This window comes from Pleurodeles waltl, chromosome 4_2 (assembly GCF_031143425.1).
Source record: "Pleurodeles waltl isolate 20211129_DDA chromosome 4_2, aPleWal1.hap1.20221129, whole genome shotgun sequence".
Lineage (NCBI taxonomy): Eukaryota > Metazoa > Chordata > Amphibia > Caudata > Salamandridae > Pleurodeles > Pleurodeles waltl.
In genome coordinates this window covers 85,962,471-85,979,286 of record NC_090443.1, presented here as the reverse complement: position 1 = coordinate 85,979,286, position 16,816 = coordinate 85,962,471, and the positions used below count along the sequence as shown (strand labels likewise).

The 16,816-nt window shown below is 45.5% G+C and overlaps 1 protein-coding gene across 5 annotated transcripts in view; it reads left to right on the top strand.

Moving 5' to 3' along the window:
- Window positions 1-16,816, top strand: part of R3HDM2 (R3H domain containing 2) — a 1,111,447-nt gene that overhangs the window by 444,852 nt on the left and 649,779 nt on the right. For all 5 annotated transcript variants that reach the window (XM_069230792.1, XM_069230791.1, XM_069230789.1 and 2 more), the window contains one exon: window positions 4,582-4,677. In XM_069230792.1, coding sequence (XP_069086893.1) covers window positions 4,582-4,677 — 96 coding nt within the window. The remainder of the gene's footprint in view (window positions 1-4,581; window positions 4,678-16,816) is intronic.

Here is a 16,816-nt window from a genome sequence, read left to right as displayed (position 1 = left end):
ATAGCTACTTACTAGGAAAGGCTAGGGTGGTTGTCCAAAGGACGTGACTGTTCAGAGGATGTTGATTCTTGGATATAGAAGCTGAACTGAATTTGTTGTTGGATTCTACAGGTTGGGTGTCTAGTACTGACAGCTGCATGATTGTTGATTCCTTGTGTCCCAAATGAGCTGGTTTTTTAATTAAATCCTAAAGCAAGAGTTTTGTGCCTTTGTACCGTGCACAGCTACTGCTTTTTGGCTTGAAGGCAACCTTGTTGTCCATTCACCAGGAGGTGTACCATTTCTGTTCAGTGTACATATTGTTTTGAACATATGAATGATATGATAAGTTGTCAGGTGTCCCAGTTAAGTTTTAAAATGCAGCAGTGAATACCAAGCCCTATGGTACATCCCCTATTTTCAAAAAGCAGTAGAAAGCTGATTAACTGTAGTTCTTTGAAAACAGTGTAAATGTCTGGAACTCCCTTTTCACATGACTTGTAGAGATAAGTGAGGTGAGGTGGCCTCTCGGAAGAGTGGAATTTAGGCCAAACTCACCTCACTGGCTGGGTTTTGGATCCTCTATAGTGAGGTGAATGTGCTATTAAAGTGACAATGGTTTAAAGTCTTTCTGTCTGTTAATCCATACTGCTAACGTGATACTGTCTTTGAAGATTGCAGCATGCAGGTCTTTAGGTGGAAGCTTCCATACTTTCAGGAACAATTGTGCTTTTGGTTTAAATTAAATTCTGACTAAAATCAAAATATTTTTTACATTAGTTGTAATAATCCTGATAATGTAAATAATGAAGAATTCCAATAAAAACGACTAGCTTCAGATTCCTCACCTTTGAATATTCCCCAGGCATCAGACTGGATTCGGAAATTCTTTTGCAGTACCACTGTGCGCCAGCAGGTGGCGACATTCGGCTCTGTCTCTTTTGCATTAGAAGTGACGTGTGCAGTGCCTATATATGCACCCCGACATCAGCTCTTTTTTTTCTGCACCATCAGGGAAGATCCAGGGAGAGCTATCTCAGTCTGTTTTAAGGACAACTTTTTCTCGAAGTTTGGTTGAGACTTTACTTTATCTGTGACAGACCCCAGTCTAGTTTGTCAATGTGCCTGGAGCAGGACCACAACTCCAAGGCCTGTGAGGTCTTTTGCGCTATTAACCCCAAGGTGCTGCACAATCATTCCTTGAAGCTCCTTATCACCTAACTCTGTCTCATCCATGACATTCGGGACCTAGTTGAGAGGAAGGTCCCGGACCTGCTTGCAGATCCATTACACATGCTTGTCATTGCACTCAAAGTAGTTGGTTAAGTCCCACAAGAAATCAAAGTGCTCTTCGGCTTCGCTACGCCAGTCTAGATCATCAGAATAAGCGAGGAAACAGTCACTGGTTAATGGAGGACCACCTATACCTGTTTCGACAAGAAGAATGGGCTCTCCTGCCCATTGGAGCCATTGTGAGGATGTCCGCATCTGAAGTAGTTCTTGGCGGTTTGTCCCATTACTTTTTGATGCCAAAGAAGGATTGTGGCCTCTCTTCCATTTAATACCTGCGCACTTTCAACTTCTTCCTGAAGGAGAAAATCGGATTCTAACGTTAGCTTAGGTTCTGTCTGCCCTGGATCCTGAAGACTGTGATAGTGGCACTAAACGTGCTGGATGCCTCCCTCCTCATCTGTTACTTGAGGTTCGTGGTGGGCCACAAGTGTTATTTTGCTAAGCCTTCTTTTGGCTCACCAGCACCTCTCGGGTGTTTCCTGAAGTGATTGTGGTGGTTGCAACATATCTGCAGAGATTTGTCTTTCCCTACCGCCATTACTGGCTGTTGAAGGCAGGCTCGCCCCAGGCAGTCTCCCACCTCCAGACTACGGCAGACCTCATGCATTTGCTGGGGTTCACTATCAGTGTCTCAAAGTCACACCTGACTCTTAGACCCTTAGATGCTCCTTTTCGTCAGAGGTATTCTGGACACCGTGCACTTTCAGGCCTAGCCTCAAGAGCGGTGAGTCCAAGATATTCAGGCTATGATTCTGATGTTTAAACTTCTGTTCTAGTTTGCCTTAAGTCTGTCTCTGAGGCCGCTGACACTCATGACCTCCTGCAGCCTGCTGGTAACACATGCCCACTGCCATATGCTGACTCAATGGGACCTAAAGTCCCAGTGGGCAAATCATCAGGGGAATTTCTCTGACCTGGCCCAGCTATCGGAGCTAACTGAAAAAAATCTGCAGTGGTGCCTAACGAAACAAGATTGGGTCAGGGGCATACCCCGTTCCCTTCCTCACTTAGAGCAGACTGTAGTGAAGGTTGCATCAATCCTGGGTTGGGGCAGCCACGTGGGAGAGGTTGAGATTAGAGCACCCTGGTCCCCAGCAGTTTCTTGGCTCCACATCAGCCTGCTGGTGTTGAGAGAGATTCGCCTGATAATGAAAGCCTTTCTTCCATCTATCAAGGGAATGCTAGTTCAGATGTTCACGAACAGCACCACTTCCATGTGGAATTGCAACAAACACAATGGGATGGGCCCTGTGTCAAGGAGCTCTGTGTCTCTGGATATGACTGGGACGTTGGGACATATTCCTGGTGGTTCAACATCTGGGGGGTTCTCTGAATGCTAAAGTAGATTAACTCTGCTGTCAATGCATAGCAGATCACAAATTCTCTCCATCCAGAGGAGATGCAAAGGTCTCTTCAGCGATTGGGGAGAACTTGTTTAGCTCTGTTTGCCACAAGCAACATGTTGCAATATCAGTACTTTTGTACGCTAGAGTTTCCAGTGCAACTCTTGCTCGGACACGCTTTTTGTTTCAAGTGGAACTCAGACCTCCTGTACGCCTGTTCGCTGCTACCACTCCTGCCCAAAGTTCTCAAGAATATTATGGCTTACTGAGCCCAAGTCATTCTTGTTTTTGGCTCCGGAATGGGCATGGTCAGTATGATATCCCGAACTTCTGAGCATGAACATTTGTCCTCCAAACAAGACTAAACCCTAGTGTCATAACAAAAGGACAGGATCTTGCACCTGAACCTGTCTATGCTCCGCCTTCATGCATGGAGACAGCGGCAACAGTTGACAGTTTGTGACTTGGTGTGCTTCCAAAAATGTTGAATCCCTTTCTGCACCTTTGTCTGAGGTTTTATTGTTTTTCTCTCTTTAGCCTGGCTGTGCTTTGCTTTGGGCACAGTTAAAAGGTATCTTTCACCCATATCTGCATTCTTGCAGTTGCCAGATTAGCCCTCCCTATTTAAGTCACCTGTTGTGACTTGTTTCCTAAGAGGACTTGAACCTAGTTTTGACTTTCCTGATGCGCTCACTCTTTGAGCTCTTGCACAATTGCCCTCTACGCCTTTTCACTATTAGAACTGCTTTTCTAGTGGCCATTACATCAGCCAGGAGGGTTAGTGAACTGCAAGAACACTCTGTGCACCCACCTTACAGAACCTTTGCCCCCTGATAAACTGGCTTCCTGCTGAAAGTGCTGAAACCTTTTCACATAGGCTGGACCATCACTCTGCCTGCCTTTTTGCTCTGCCTCAACCTTCCAAAGAGAGAGACTGTACCGCCTAGACCCCCAAACAGTTGTAATTCTACATTGATTTCCGGATAGATGATCTATTCTTCAATTGTGTTTGTCGAGGCGAAGAAAGGAAGGGCCATGCAGAAACTGGTCATCTCAAGTTAGATTGTGCTTTGCATTAAAACATGCAACCCCATGGCCAAAAAGAAACTCCTGGAGGACTTCTGTGCTCATTCTACCAGAGCCAAGGATGTGACTGCTGCGTTAGATCGCAGACTCCTTGTCCTAGACTTCTGTTAGACAGCAAAGTGGGCATCTCTGCACATGTTTACCAAGCACTATTGCCTGGATAGTCTAGTCCACTGTGATGCCCGCTTTGCTTGTTCAGTCCTCCAGGACTTTCAGGTCTAAATCTGTTTGAAGTCCCACTTCCGGGGAGGTATTACTGGGGTATCTATTCTATAGTAAGTAATCTGCAGCTATAAGTCTGTATCAGTTGAACAAGTTTCTTACCTTTGGTAACACCTTATAGTGTAGTGATTATATCTAGATGCAGATTCCTTACTCACCCACCCATCCTCCCCTCCTGCAAACAGATTTCCCTGTTTAGGCACCCTGATCCATCAGCATTCTGTCATGGGTCTGTGCTGTTGATGCAGAAATGCCACAAATAGAAACTGATTTCAGCGCTCTGGTATGTGTCCTGTATAGTCACTGTGCATGTCACTTCAGGCACAACCTTTGTGGAGCCGATCAACACCTTCTGGTGCGTGAGGTACTGCTAGAAAATTTCCAGATTCAGCCTACTGCCTTGGTGAATATTCTAAAGTAGGGAATCTGCAGCTAGATAATGTCTACCAGATAAGGTGTTACCAAAGATTAAGTAACTTGTCCTTTAAGAGTATTCTTGATATGAGGAGCAGAATGCATTTAATGGTGAGAATGTGAAACAGTGAAAGCTTAAGTCTTACAACTTACATATATATTCTTTTCTCCATTTAAGTTACTGTGCTACTAATGGAGCGTGAAGTTCCTTGTCCTGTTGTAACACATGCTTCTTTTTCTCCAGATGCGGGTGCCCTTGCAGGATGGCCGTCGAAGCAAATCAATAGAAGAGAGAGAAGAGGAGTACCAGCGAGTCAGGGAGCGAATATTTGCACGAGAAGTAAGTAACAGATCCAAAACCATTGTGCAGTGGCTTTATTGTGGAATATGGCCTTCCTCCACTGACATTACATTGGAAGCAGCACGCTCCCCAGAGATTCACACACAAAAACTTTCATCACCATTGTGCCATTAGACTGTAAGCTATCATAACCACAGTGATGTCAAACCAACAGCTCCCCGATGGTAGTGACATAAAATGATGAAAAATATGCTACATTGAAACTGAATAATTTTATTTACTCTGATGGCTTTTTTACGCTTTGGATACCAATGGGACCAGATGCCCCTTTATTGTATGCATTACCGTGTGACTATAATAACCATTATAATATCAGTTTGTTCGCAGTGATACTCTGGTGGCCATAAGGCAAAAATTTAAATTAGGAAAGGTGGTGAAGGGTACTTAACAGACCCTGGAAGAGACTGAGGTTTTGAAATATATAAATACTGATGAATTCATTTGCGTATAGAAATGCCACTTCAACCAAATTGGAAAAGTTATCAAGTAAGGCACTAAGGATCTAAATCTTAGCCATGGAACTGTATGCCCTATTTGTCTCTCTGAGACAGTATGACAAGTTTGAATAGTATCTCTAAATCTGTAGGAACATAACATTGTTAGTTAATTGATTTAGCTGTTTTAAGTGAATTATTGTTCAGTTGGAGTGCCCAACTAGGATTGACCCCTTATAGTTACTAGCCAAAATAATGCTAATATGTTAAAATAATACTTAATGACAGCACCACTGTACTAATATCTACTAATAATTAAAGTATCTTTGAGGCGATCATGAATGATTACTGAATCACCAGTATATGTCTGTAATTGATCCTCTCAGTGAGTGCCTAGCGTGCTTGCATCATGACCATGACACAGGGGCATGTGGCTGCTTGATGCATCTTAGGGCGTGATGAGGGGCTTCTGTTTGCAGCCTTCAGTCATGATCTTCAAAGGGGAGGTTTCTGGAGGGGAAGCCTAGAAACATAGGAAGCAAAAGAGATTTTCTTTCTCCTTCTAGAGAGACCACAGAGAAGAAAAGAGGAGATAGCCACAGAGGGCATTGACTTGAAGCTTGTGATTTTGAAAGAGTTGCGGGAAGATCAGGGGTTAATCTTCTGGCTGTGGAGCTAGTGCAGATCAGATGTATGCCTTCCAGCAGGCAGTGTTTGCAATTTTTGTTGAGCACAAGCTCCATGAAGATGCAAAGATTGAAAGAGCCCTCCACGCAAAACCATATGCCCCACTGCGAAATCAATCTAAGCTGGGACACTTTTGTAACCTGGTTTGGTTCCTGGGGCACTGACCTGTTACAGGTTAATTTGTAAGATGTCTTTCTGTTTTTGCCTCTAACCCAACAAGGCTTTGCTGTCAGTACTCTGAAAAGGTTAATTGACTGCCCTTTTTTTCCTTCTGTGTTTGCCTGCGTAAACCTGACAGTTTAAATCACCTTTTGTGATTAGGTTTTCTTTACTGTTTCTCATGCATTATCCCTCCTAACCAATTTGTCATGTCCCCATTAGGTCCTTAACTTGGTCTTGACATTCCTAACATGTCTGGCTTTAGAGCCCATGCATAGTTGCTCGTTGCCTTTCCTGACACTGAACACTATCTCCCAGGTTGCAGATACATCATTGTGTGAGTTTGCTGTAGGCAATTTCTGCAGCCACCATAGACCACTTTCTTTCCAGATAAGTTGGTGATGAGGAATCCAAAGTTTTGGCTCCCGTCCATGTTGGGCAGAATGATCATTCCGTCAGTGTTCTTTTCTCCGCCTTACCTTTCGAAAGATGGTGAGAGGCTCCATCAATTGGACCCTCCAAAAAAGCTTTGCTTTTTAATATTTATCATATTATGGCCCGTCTAATCGATAATGAGCTCTTGCTGGGTTTTCTGTTGCAAAAAAGGAAAAGTGATACAGAAGAGGATGTTGTGAAGATTCATAGCCCTCTGAATCAGGATGTGCTGCACATTGGCCAATAAACAGGCCACTGTGGGTTGGAGAGCTCATTCCACCAGGCCAAAGCCATGTTGACTGCTTTGGCATGTGGGTGCCTGTCCTTGATATCTGTTAAACTGCAACATGTCCATCGATGCATACGTTTGCTAAAAACTAGTGCCTTGGTAACCAGCTCTAACAGAAAGGACTCTTCACCCGCTTGGCTTTGCATGACTTTTTGATTTTAGCCCACCTTAGATCCTCCTCTTTTGCGGGTGGTGCTGTTTCAGTATCTATTCTAAAGTGAGTAATCCACTGTTAGAAATATCCATCAAAAGAATGTTACTTACCTTTGGCAACCTTCTTACTAGTGGATACTCTCACTGCGAACTCCTCACTGCCCTCCCAACTCCCGTTTCTGTTGACTGGCCTCTTTATAACATCTGAACAAGTCTCATGTTAGTGAACAGCACAGTTACCAACAAATGTTCATGTTCTAAGCCTGAGAGTGCAAATAGGGATGAGACAAAAACATGTCAGTGTACAAGGGTGTTTTTTACATGCTGCTCCTCTTAGTCACTTCCTGAAAAGTGTGGAATTGGTGAAGAGCCCCATAACACAGAGCGCGCAGGAGCACTGCTACAAAAGTATGTGGATCCAATTTGACGTCAGAGAAATATTCTAATGCAAGGAAACTATGGTTAGACCATAAAGAGTTACTAAATATAAGTAACTTGTTTGTTTCTTTGCTGAAGAAGTGTTCCTACTGAAAAAGCAGTGAATGCGAAAACACTGGCGTCAATGGGCATTTTGACATCAAACAAGTTCTATGGCAAGGTTATGCATAAAGATCACCTTCAGCCCAGGAAGGACTTTAAGCATGAAAAAGCCAATCACTGTTACAGATTCCAGACCGCAATGTCTTCACTATAATTGGCCATTATGCTGTCTTAAATTAGAGGACTTGTTAACAAATCTTGAGTTAGCCATGTGGAAGGTGTAGGAAGCTGGCTCTTTATATGATATATCAAAATGAGATATATCTTGCAAAGAGCCCAGGAGTTTCCTTACTAGTGGACAGGGGCTTGCTACAGCAATCCCACGTTGCTCTTTTTAGGGGGTAGTGTGGTTGAGCAGCCTTAGACTTACCTGAGAGGAGTGTTAAATATGTGCAAACACACACAGCCAATAAATGATACGCACAACTCAAGAAGGAGATCCACACCAATTTACCAAATTAACAAGTATCTTTATATTTGTGTAGGCACCAGAATCAGTACGATCAGGGAAGTACGTTTTGCAAGAAGAATCTTCAGTTTTGAAAAGTTGACACAGGACAACATTGAAGCTTCCAAACATTGCACTATCGAAGAAAAACAAATACAGCAAACAGGTACAGTACAGCGACTTATGGGACCAATCTCCTACATTTAAGATAAGTCTTGCGCAGGGGTTAGGACCACACCAACATGTCACACCCGGGTGGCACTGTAGTATGGCACCGGGTGCCCAATGTTACTCAGTGGGGATCAGTCCTGTTAAAAAGAGTCTGCAGGCTTGGACAGGGAGTCCAGTCGAGGAGAACCACCAGATGGGTTCAAGTCCTGAGATGCTCGGGGATGTTAGGACACCTTTGGTCATCTTCTCCACCGGCCAGGGGCGACAGGTGCAGAGGTGTTCTGAGATGTTGGGTTTTCTCCACTGGGAACAATCATGGTTGAAGGGACATGCGGGCAGAGGCTCTCTCCTTTGAGTGAAGCCAGATCTGCATACCAAGGGTGGTAAGCTTCTTTGGAGCACCTTGCCTTGTAATGCAGATTTGCAGGTCATCCTGTTGGGTGGGGCGTGTAAACATCTTTCCCAGAGCAGACTTTGTTTCTGACTGCCCAAGAGCAAAGGCTCTCACCCTTGCAGTCAGACATGTCTGGTGCTGGGAGCTGGCTAAAACTAGTCAGTCTGCACACTGGTGGTTGGTAGGTTTTCGGGGGGCACCTCTAAGGACTCCAAGTCAATTCTCAAAACTATGCTGACACTTTAGTAATTTCCAGCTTTACATCTGTCAGTCAACCATTAACCCTTGCTCAGTCTGTTTGCGACTAAAGCAAAGTTCCTCTCCCATTCTGTGTCCATAAACTCAAAGGTTACACTTGACTCTTAATTAAAAATATGCTGTTAAACCAAAGGAGAAGGTTCAAACCCAGGAGGTCTTTCTTTAGCTTAGCTATAACTATAGCAAAACATATGAAAGCTGCTATTGCATCATCCAGCTATTGAACTGAGCCACAGCAGAGAATATTCAGATTTCTTCCAGAAACCTGTTGAGCATTAATAAAGTGAGCAGTTGTTGGCTTAAAAAGTAGATGATTCTTAATCCTTTCTGAAGCTTCTAGTGAATAAGCATATCTGACAGACATATCTAGCTGCAGTGCCTTACGTTTCAATAATCCTGAGGTGCCAGATTGGATCTGGAAGAATTTTTGTGAGCAGTACCGCTGCACCGCAGTAGGTGCATTGAACAGCTCTGCATCTGTTAGCATTGTCTGCCCTGAAAATTATGTTGCGGTACCCATATAGATGCCACTCAGTCACACTGGCATCAGTTGTTTTCTCTTCATGCTAGCTAGTGCCGATCTGAGAAAACTACCCCTCAATCAGTTTTTGACTGGACTTTTTTGTGTTTTTTTTTATAGCATTTTTGACGTTTTTTCCCTCTTCGTGTGTCGAGGATGCAGTCACACAAGATGGATTTCAAGCCCTGTGGAGCATATCACCGGGTGATGCAGGTGACGGATCCACACCACATCTTTCTGTGGTGCTTGGAGTGTGACACGACCTGAAGTCATGTGCCGATTGCTGGGCCATGTATCTGAAGGCTTTGAGAGAATGGTCCCTAAACTGATGGCGGCCAGGCATGCGACTCCGCAGAGGTCAAGGTCCCGGTTGAGGGGAAGGTCTCAAGACCTGTCTCGGAGCCCGAAGTAGTTGTCCCATTCCAAGTCTTCAGGACTATTGTGCAAGTTGAGGCACAAGAAGAAGAGTAAGAAGTTGAAGCGGTCTTTGACTTCTCCTCAACCATTGGCCGATGAGGGAGTGTCTGCATTCTAGGTTTCGTTCTTTCGAACCTGCACCTAGGCCGGCTCTGCACTTTCCAGACTTTCTGGGAGCTGGAGTGACCTCTGCCCAACTGAAAGTTCTTTGAGGCTATGTGCCTGATTATTGGCCAGTCCGACATCGCTGGCGCGCCTTCAGGCACTGCGGAGTTGGGTTTGGGTGGGGGGGAGCTCCATCTGGTTACACGCCAGTGGCTTAGGCCTCTGCTCCGATGGGCCCCCAAGGATCCAGTCAGGATCCCGATTGATGCTGGTTGTACCATCTCGACCTTCCTTGGTGGGGGTCCAGGTGGCACTATTGTCATTCCCGACTCCGACATGGAGCCGCCGAATGGGAGCCTTGTCTCCTAGATCAGAGCCCTATTCTCTTGGGCTAGACCTTGGCAAATACTGGATGGGGTTGCTGGACACATTAGAATACGAGCCATATGAAGAAGAGATGGACTGGCATGAGGATCTGGGTCAAGCCAGTGGACCGAACTCCTCTCCTGATACTGGTATGTTTTCTCCCCCTCTGCCGTGGCCACAAAGGAGGGAGGCTTTCTGCGCAACGGTGGTGAGGAAGGGCAGCTGAGGTCCTGGACGTTCAACTACTCTCGGTGGCAGTCAAGACTAATCTTTTGAAAGAAGTGGTGAAATTGGGAGGTTCCACATCCGAACCTCTGCTCCCGTTCAGTGGTTCACTTAAGGAGGTCTTTCTGGGTACCTGGTCCAAATCCAGCACAAGGGCTCCTGTGAATAGGACTACTGCCTGCCACCATTGCCTGCACTAGGCCCAAGTCCCCCTAGTCTGCCTTTTCCTCCTTTTGTGGTTATGGAAGGGGCTTCCAGCCGTGCCAGTCCCTGCCCAGCCACCGAGTGCATGCTTTCCAGCCTTTGCGTGGACAAGGGCCCAGTACCCACCGACCCTGTGGGCCAGGTGGCCAGCGGTCTGGTCAGTCCGCCACCCACCCTCCAACTGCAGCAGCCTCTAAATCCCCCTAGTCTGCCCCTTTACCCCCATGGGCATCCAGTTGGCGGCAGGATTCACCATCACCTGCCCCACTGGCAGCCCATAACATCAGACAGGTGGGTTTGAAGATAGATTGTCTGAAGAGGCTTCTGCCTCCCCTTCGACTCTGCCCCTCTCTCTATGGTACCATCTCATGACTGGATGACAGAGGATCATCTGTCCCTTCTAGAGGAAGTCGAAGTTCTCTTGGCCAAAAGAGCCAGAGAGAGGGTTCCAGTGCCAGAAGTAGGCTGTGGTTGCTATTCTTGCTACTTTCTGGTCCACAAGTAAGGCAAGGGGCTTCGTCTTATGCTAGACCTACGAGCCCGGTAGGAAAATACCCTCTTTCGTGGCATAGTTACCCCAGTGTTCTGCCTGTTGTCAGTGTGTTTGACTGTGTTCACTGGGATCCTGCTAAATAGAATCCCAGTGATTATACTCTCTCCCTTTACACTTGGTTACTTGAACCACATACACCCCACATTTGACATACTGGTGCCCCCATGTAAGTCCTTAGTACATGGTACCCAGGGCATTGGGATACCAGGGGATCACCATGGGCTGCAGCATGCATCATGCCACCCAAGAGGAGCCCATGCAAAGAATATTTGCAGGCCTGCCTTTTCAGCCCGTGTCAAGGGGTGCATGCACCCTTTTCACTACAGGTCACTGTAAGTCACCCGTACGGTAGGCCCCTCCTAGCCCAGAGGGCGGCATGCAAATACCTGTGTGTGAGGGCACCCCTGCACTAGCAGAGGTGCCCCCACGAACTCCAGTTCCATTATCCTGGACATAGGTCACTACCTATGTCCAGCTCCATAATGGTAACTCCGAACCTGGGCATGTTTGGTATCAAACATGTCAGAATCATACCCCAATACTGTTGCCAGTGTTAGAAGTATGATTCCATGCACTCTGGGGGCTCCTTAGAGGACCTCCAGTATTGCTCCTACCAGCCTTCTGGGGTTTTTCAGGCAGCCCAAGCCGCTGCCACTCCTCAGACAGATTTCTGCCCTCCTGCTGCTTGGACAGCTCAAGCCCAGGAAGGTAGGACAAAGGATTTCCTTTGGGGGGGGGCACCCTCTTCCTTTGGAAATATGTTACGTGGCTTGAGAGGGGTAGCCTCCCCATGCCACTGGAATGTTTTGAAGAGAACTTTGTCTACACCGGTTCAGGGGCCCCCTGTCCCTGATCTGGTGCGAAACTGGACAATGGAAAGGCGAATGACTACTCCCCTGCCCATCACCACCCCAGGGCTGGTGCCCAGAGCTCCTCCAGAGGGTCCCTGCATTCTGCCATCTTGAATTCAAGGTGGGCAGGGGCATCTGGGAGCATGAGTGGCCAGGTCAGGCAGGTGACATCAGAGCCCCCTCCTGATAGGTGGCTCATCTGGCAAAGTGACCAATCCCACTTTCAGGGCTATTTAGGGTCTCTCTCTTGGGTGGGGTCCTCAGATTCGGATTGCAAGATTCCAGCAGGACTCCTCTGCAACCTTTACTTTGACTTCTAGCCCCTGGAACCGCGACTGGACCCTCCAGGAACTGACAAGCTGCATCCACAAGACAGACTCTGCTTGCAACATTTTTTCCACGGCTCCTTCCAGCTTCTGCAACATTTCCCCAGCTGTGCATTCTCTGAGGATGGCAAGTCTTCAGTCTGCACAAAAAGGGAGAAGAAATCTCCCTTGGAGTGAAGGAGTCACTCCCCTGCATCCAACTGCAAAGATGACCGGCTGCATGGATCTCCTTTCATCCTGAGCTGTGTGAATCCTGCATCTCAGGTGGTGGTCCTGAGTAGTCCTCTTGGTCCTCTCTGCCTGCTGTCCAACTTTAGTGGTGGTAAACCTTTGCATTCTTGCAACGCACAGCCCTCTGCGTTCTTCTCCTGCGGCGTGAGACCCTTCTCCAGTTGTGCTGTGTGGGCTCTTCTGCAACTCCTTGTTCCTCTTCCAGTGGGTCTCCTGTGGGGGCTGCCTCTTCTTCTGTCGAATCTTTGCCTTGCTGAGGGGCCCCCTAGGACTCCGCTGTGGGTTGAGTCCTTCTGGATCTTGCTGGTCCCTGGCAGCCCCACTTGTGCTTCTCCGACAGGACCCAAAAAGTCTGACTCCACCCCCACCCCCCTACTCAGAGGCCACCAAGATCATCTGCGGGGTCATGCAAGTCTCCTCTCTGTGCCCCACTCTCTTCAACCACTACATGGCCCCCCTAGCCACCATCGCCAGACACCACGCACTTAACATCGTCTCATACGTCAACAACACTCAGTTAATCATCTCCCTCACTAATTCACTAATGACCCTCACAGCCAACTTCCGCAACGGAATAAAGGCAGTCGCCGCCTGGATGAATGAGTGCTGCCTCAAGCTAAATACTGAAAAAAACAGAAGTCCTCGTCATCGGCAACAACTCCTCAGCCTGGGACATCTCCTGGTGGCCCACTGCCCCCGGAAGCTCTCCGGCCCCCACCGACCACACCTGCAACCTCTGATTCATCCTGGACTCGGCACTCTTGATGAACCGTCAAGTCAGCGCAGTCTCTTCCGCCTGTTTCAACACCATGTGCATGCTCCGGAAGATCTTCAAATGGATCCCAACCAAATCCAAAAGAACAGTCACCCAGGCCCTAGTCAACAGCCGCCTGGACTACGCGAACGCACTCTACACTGGAACTACCACTATTGTACAGAAAAGACTGCAACGCATCCAAAACGCCTCCACCCGTCTCATCAAGAATGCCCCCAAACACAGCCACACCTCCGCCCTACTGAAGGACCTGCACTGGCTCCCAATAGACAAGAGAATTACATTCAAACTTCTCACGCATGCCTACAAAGCTCTTCACAATGCCGGACCAGAATACCTCAACCACCTACTCCACTTCTACACACCCACCAGACCGCTCCGCTCCGCCGACCTCACCCTCCCCACCATCCAACACGTCCGGAAGGCCACAGCTGGAAGAAGATCCTTTTGACACTACGCCGCCAAGACCTGGAACTCCCTTCCCATCTACCTCAGAAGATCTCCCACTCTATCGATATTCAGAAAAGACCTCAAAACTTAGCTCTTCGTCTGATCCCCTCTATTCCTCGATGACTACTCACTTACTGCCCCCCCCAAGCGCCTTGAGACCATAGCGGGTGACTAGCCACGCTTTACAAGTATAATGATTGAAACTGAAGAGAGTTGGAAACTCACAGAGCGTCTGAAATGGGTATACCAAGCTTGTCACGTCTAATAGTGTAGAAGATGTAAAGTAATCATGTGGAATCTGAATATTCAGTTCAGAATAGTTTATTGAAGCTCTTTTTGCAGGGAATCGTTTGCCGTTTGAGTAGCGCTGACACGTGTTTCACACCCTTTGGCGTGTCTGCCTGGTGCTTTCTCAAGGCTGTAGGGTATATATGAGAATCAGGTCAAAATGAAATGAAGCTATTTGTAAGTAGGCATGCAGAATCATTAGTATAATGATGAGATGGAAAGGTGACAAGATGTACCCAATATGTCCAGTACATAGTAGGCAGAGAGGGGAAGGATTAGTGCTGGCACCCCATGTGAGAGCAAATCCCAGGTATGTTACTAGTAATGAGGTCCCCAGTTGATAATATAGTATAGTCATGCATAAAGGAGTTGCAGACGATTGTGATTGGCTTAGATGAAGTATGTGAATCATGCACATTTATGTGTGCGTCCAAAGGACAGAAAAGGTGCTGGTAAACAAATGTAGGTCACACCACTTGCTTATTGAGGTATTGCCATTGGTTGGTATATTAGTATTCCTACATCAGAGAGTGACTAGAGAAAGATACAGCTTATACCTAATAGGGAGTCATCAGAGAAATCAGTTGTTGAATACGAAATGGCTGGTCGGAAAATTAATTCTGTATAGAAAAATTATGTTTATAACCTATGTGCAGGTTCATATAGCTTTTATATATAGCAAGAAGATATGGCGTACACAATAAAAAGTTTGGTTCTAGTCATGAACAAGGTGAACTGCTCTAAGGTAAATGTAAAATACAGATGGAAACAATATGGAAGTGCAACGTAATCCTGAACATTTTGAATTCACAAAGATGTATGTAGAAATGAACCAAATGTGAAGGGTTAGCGTAGGTTTAGTGCATTAATATTTTGGTCTATCATCCCAAGAGCGAGTACTAGTGAGAGAAGGGTCCGTGTGCCTGGTCCCAAGTACCTTGGAGAGCATGGTAAATAGTAATGATAGCACAAGTACCAATTCGTTAAGATTCATCAAATCATAAAAAGATATAACATACACAAATCCCTGTTGATATCTAGTCATAGGCATGATTGGTAACTTGAAAAACATTATACAAATGCAGAACAAACATGTTCGTAATGGTATCAGGTCTACAGCACGTGGGACTTTTCGTTATATTACCAACTCGTTAAGATTCATCAAATCGTAAAAAGTTATAACATACGCAAATCCCAATTAATATCTAGTCATAGGCATGATTAGTAACTAGAACAAAATATATAAATGCAAAATGTATTCGTCATGGTATCATGTCTACAGGACATAAGACTAATAAAGTTTAAGAGTAATAAGAATAATTTGTACAATACATAAATCGAAGCAATCTGAAGTCCCAAGAGAGAGTACTCTTAAGTCGTGGGTCCAAGTAGCCGGTCCTTTGTTACATAGAGAACACAGAACATCATCCGAGTTCAGTTAGAGTCGATAAGCGACTGGCAAAAAAACAGATCGTAGGTATATTGTGAAGCACATCTGTTGATAGGAGAAAATTATTATTTATCACCCCGTTAGTAGTTGGGTCGCTTACCAGTCTGGGATTATGCAGAATTCCAAGAGTGTATGTGTGAGCGGCGGCCATGATAGAAGAGGTTGTAATTGTATCAGAATGTGGTTTAGATATGATCATTGCATTATTACTTGGGATTGCGCAGTGAATATCCTATAGAATTATATTCACTACACATTCTCCATTATCATGGCTGCCGCTCATACATACACTCTACATAGTAGTTCCATTGGACGATCAAAATAGATGGACAAATGAGCCGGACTACAGTAAAGATGGCACCGGGCCAGAACGCTGCATCCAAATAAGGGACTTAACCCGGAATATAACCCGTCGACTCTTGGAATTCTGCATAATCCCAGACTGGTAAGCGACCTAACTACTAACAGGCTGATAAATTATCATTTCCTCCTATCGACAGATGTGCCTCACAATATACCTACGGTCTGTTTTCTTGCCTGTCGTTTGTCAACTCTAATTGAACTCTGAGTATGTTCCGTGTTCTCTATGTAACAAGGGACTGGCCACTTGGACCTACAATTTACGAGTACTCTCTCTTGGGACTTCAGATTGCTTCGATTTATGTATTGTACCAATTATTCTTATTATTCTTAAACTTTCTTATTCGTCTTATGAGCTGTAGACATGATACCATGGCACATGTGTTTTGCATTTATATATTGTTTTCTAGTTACTAATCATGCCTATGACTAGATATTAACAGGGATTTGCGTATGTTATAATTTTTTTACGATTTGATGAATCTTAACGAACTAGTAATGTAACAAATCGTCCCATGTGCTGTAGACCTGATACCATTATGAACATGTTTGTTCTGCATTTGTATAATGTTTTTCAAGTTACCAATCATGCCTGTGACTATATAACAACAGGGATTTGTGTATGTTTTTACGATTTGATGAATCTTAATGAATTGGTACATGTGCTATCATACTATTTACCATGCTCTCCTAGGTACTTGGGACCAGGCACACGGACCCTTCTCTCACTAGTACACTCTCTTGGGATGATAGACCAAAATATTAATGCACGAAACCTACGCTAACCTTTCACATCTGGTTCATTTTTACATACATCTTTGTGAATTCAAAATGTTCAGGATTACGTTATTCTTCTATATTGTTTCCATCTGTATTTTACATTTAGCTTAGAGCAGTTCACCTTGTTCATGACTAGAACAAAACTTGCTATTGTACACGCCATATCTTGCTATATGTAATAGCTATATGAACTGGCACATATGTTATGTAACATAATTTTTCTATACAGAATGAATTTTCCGACCAGCC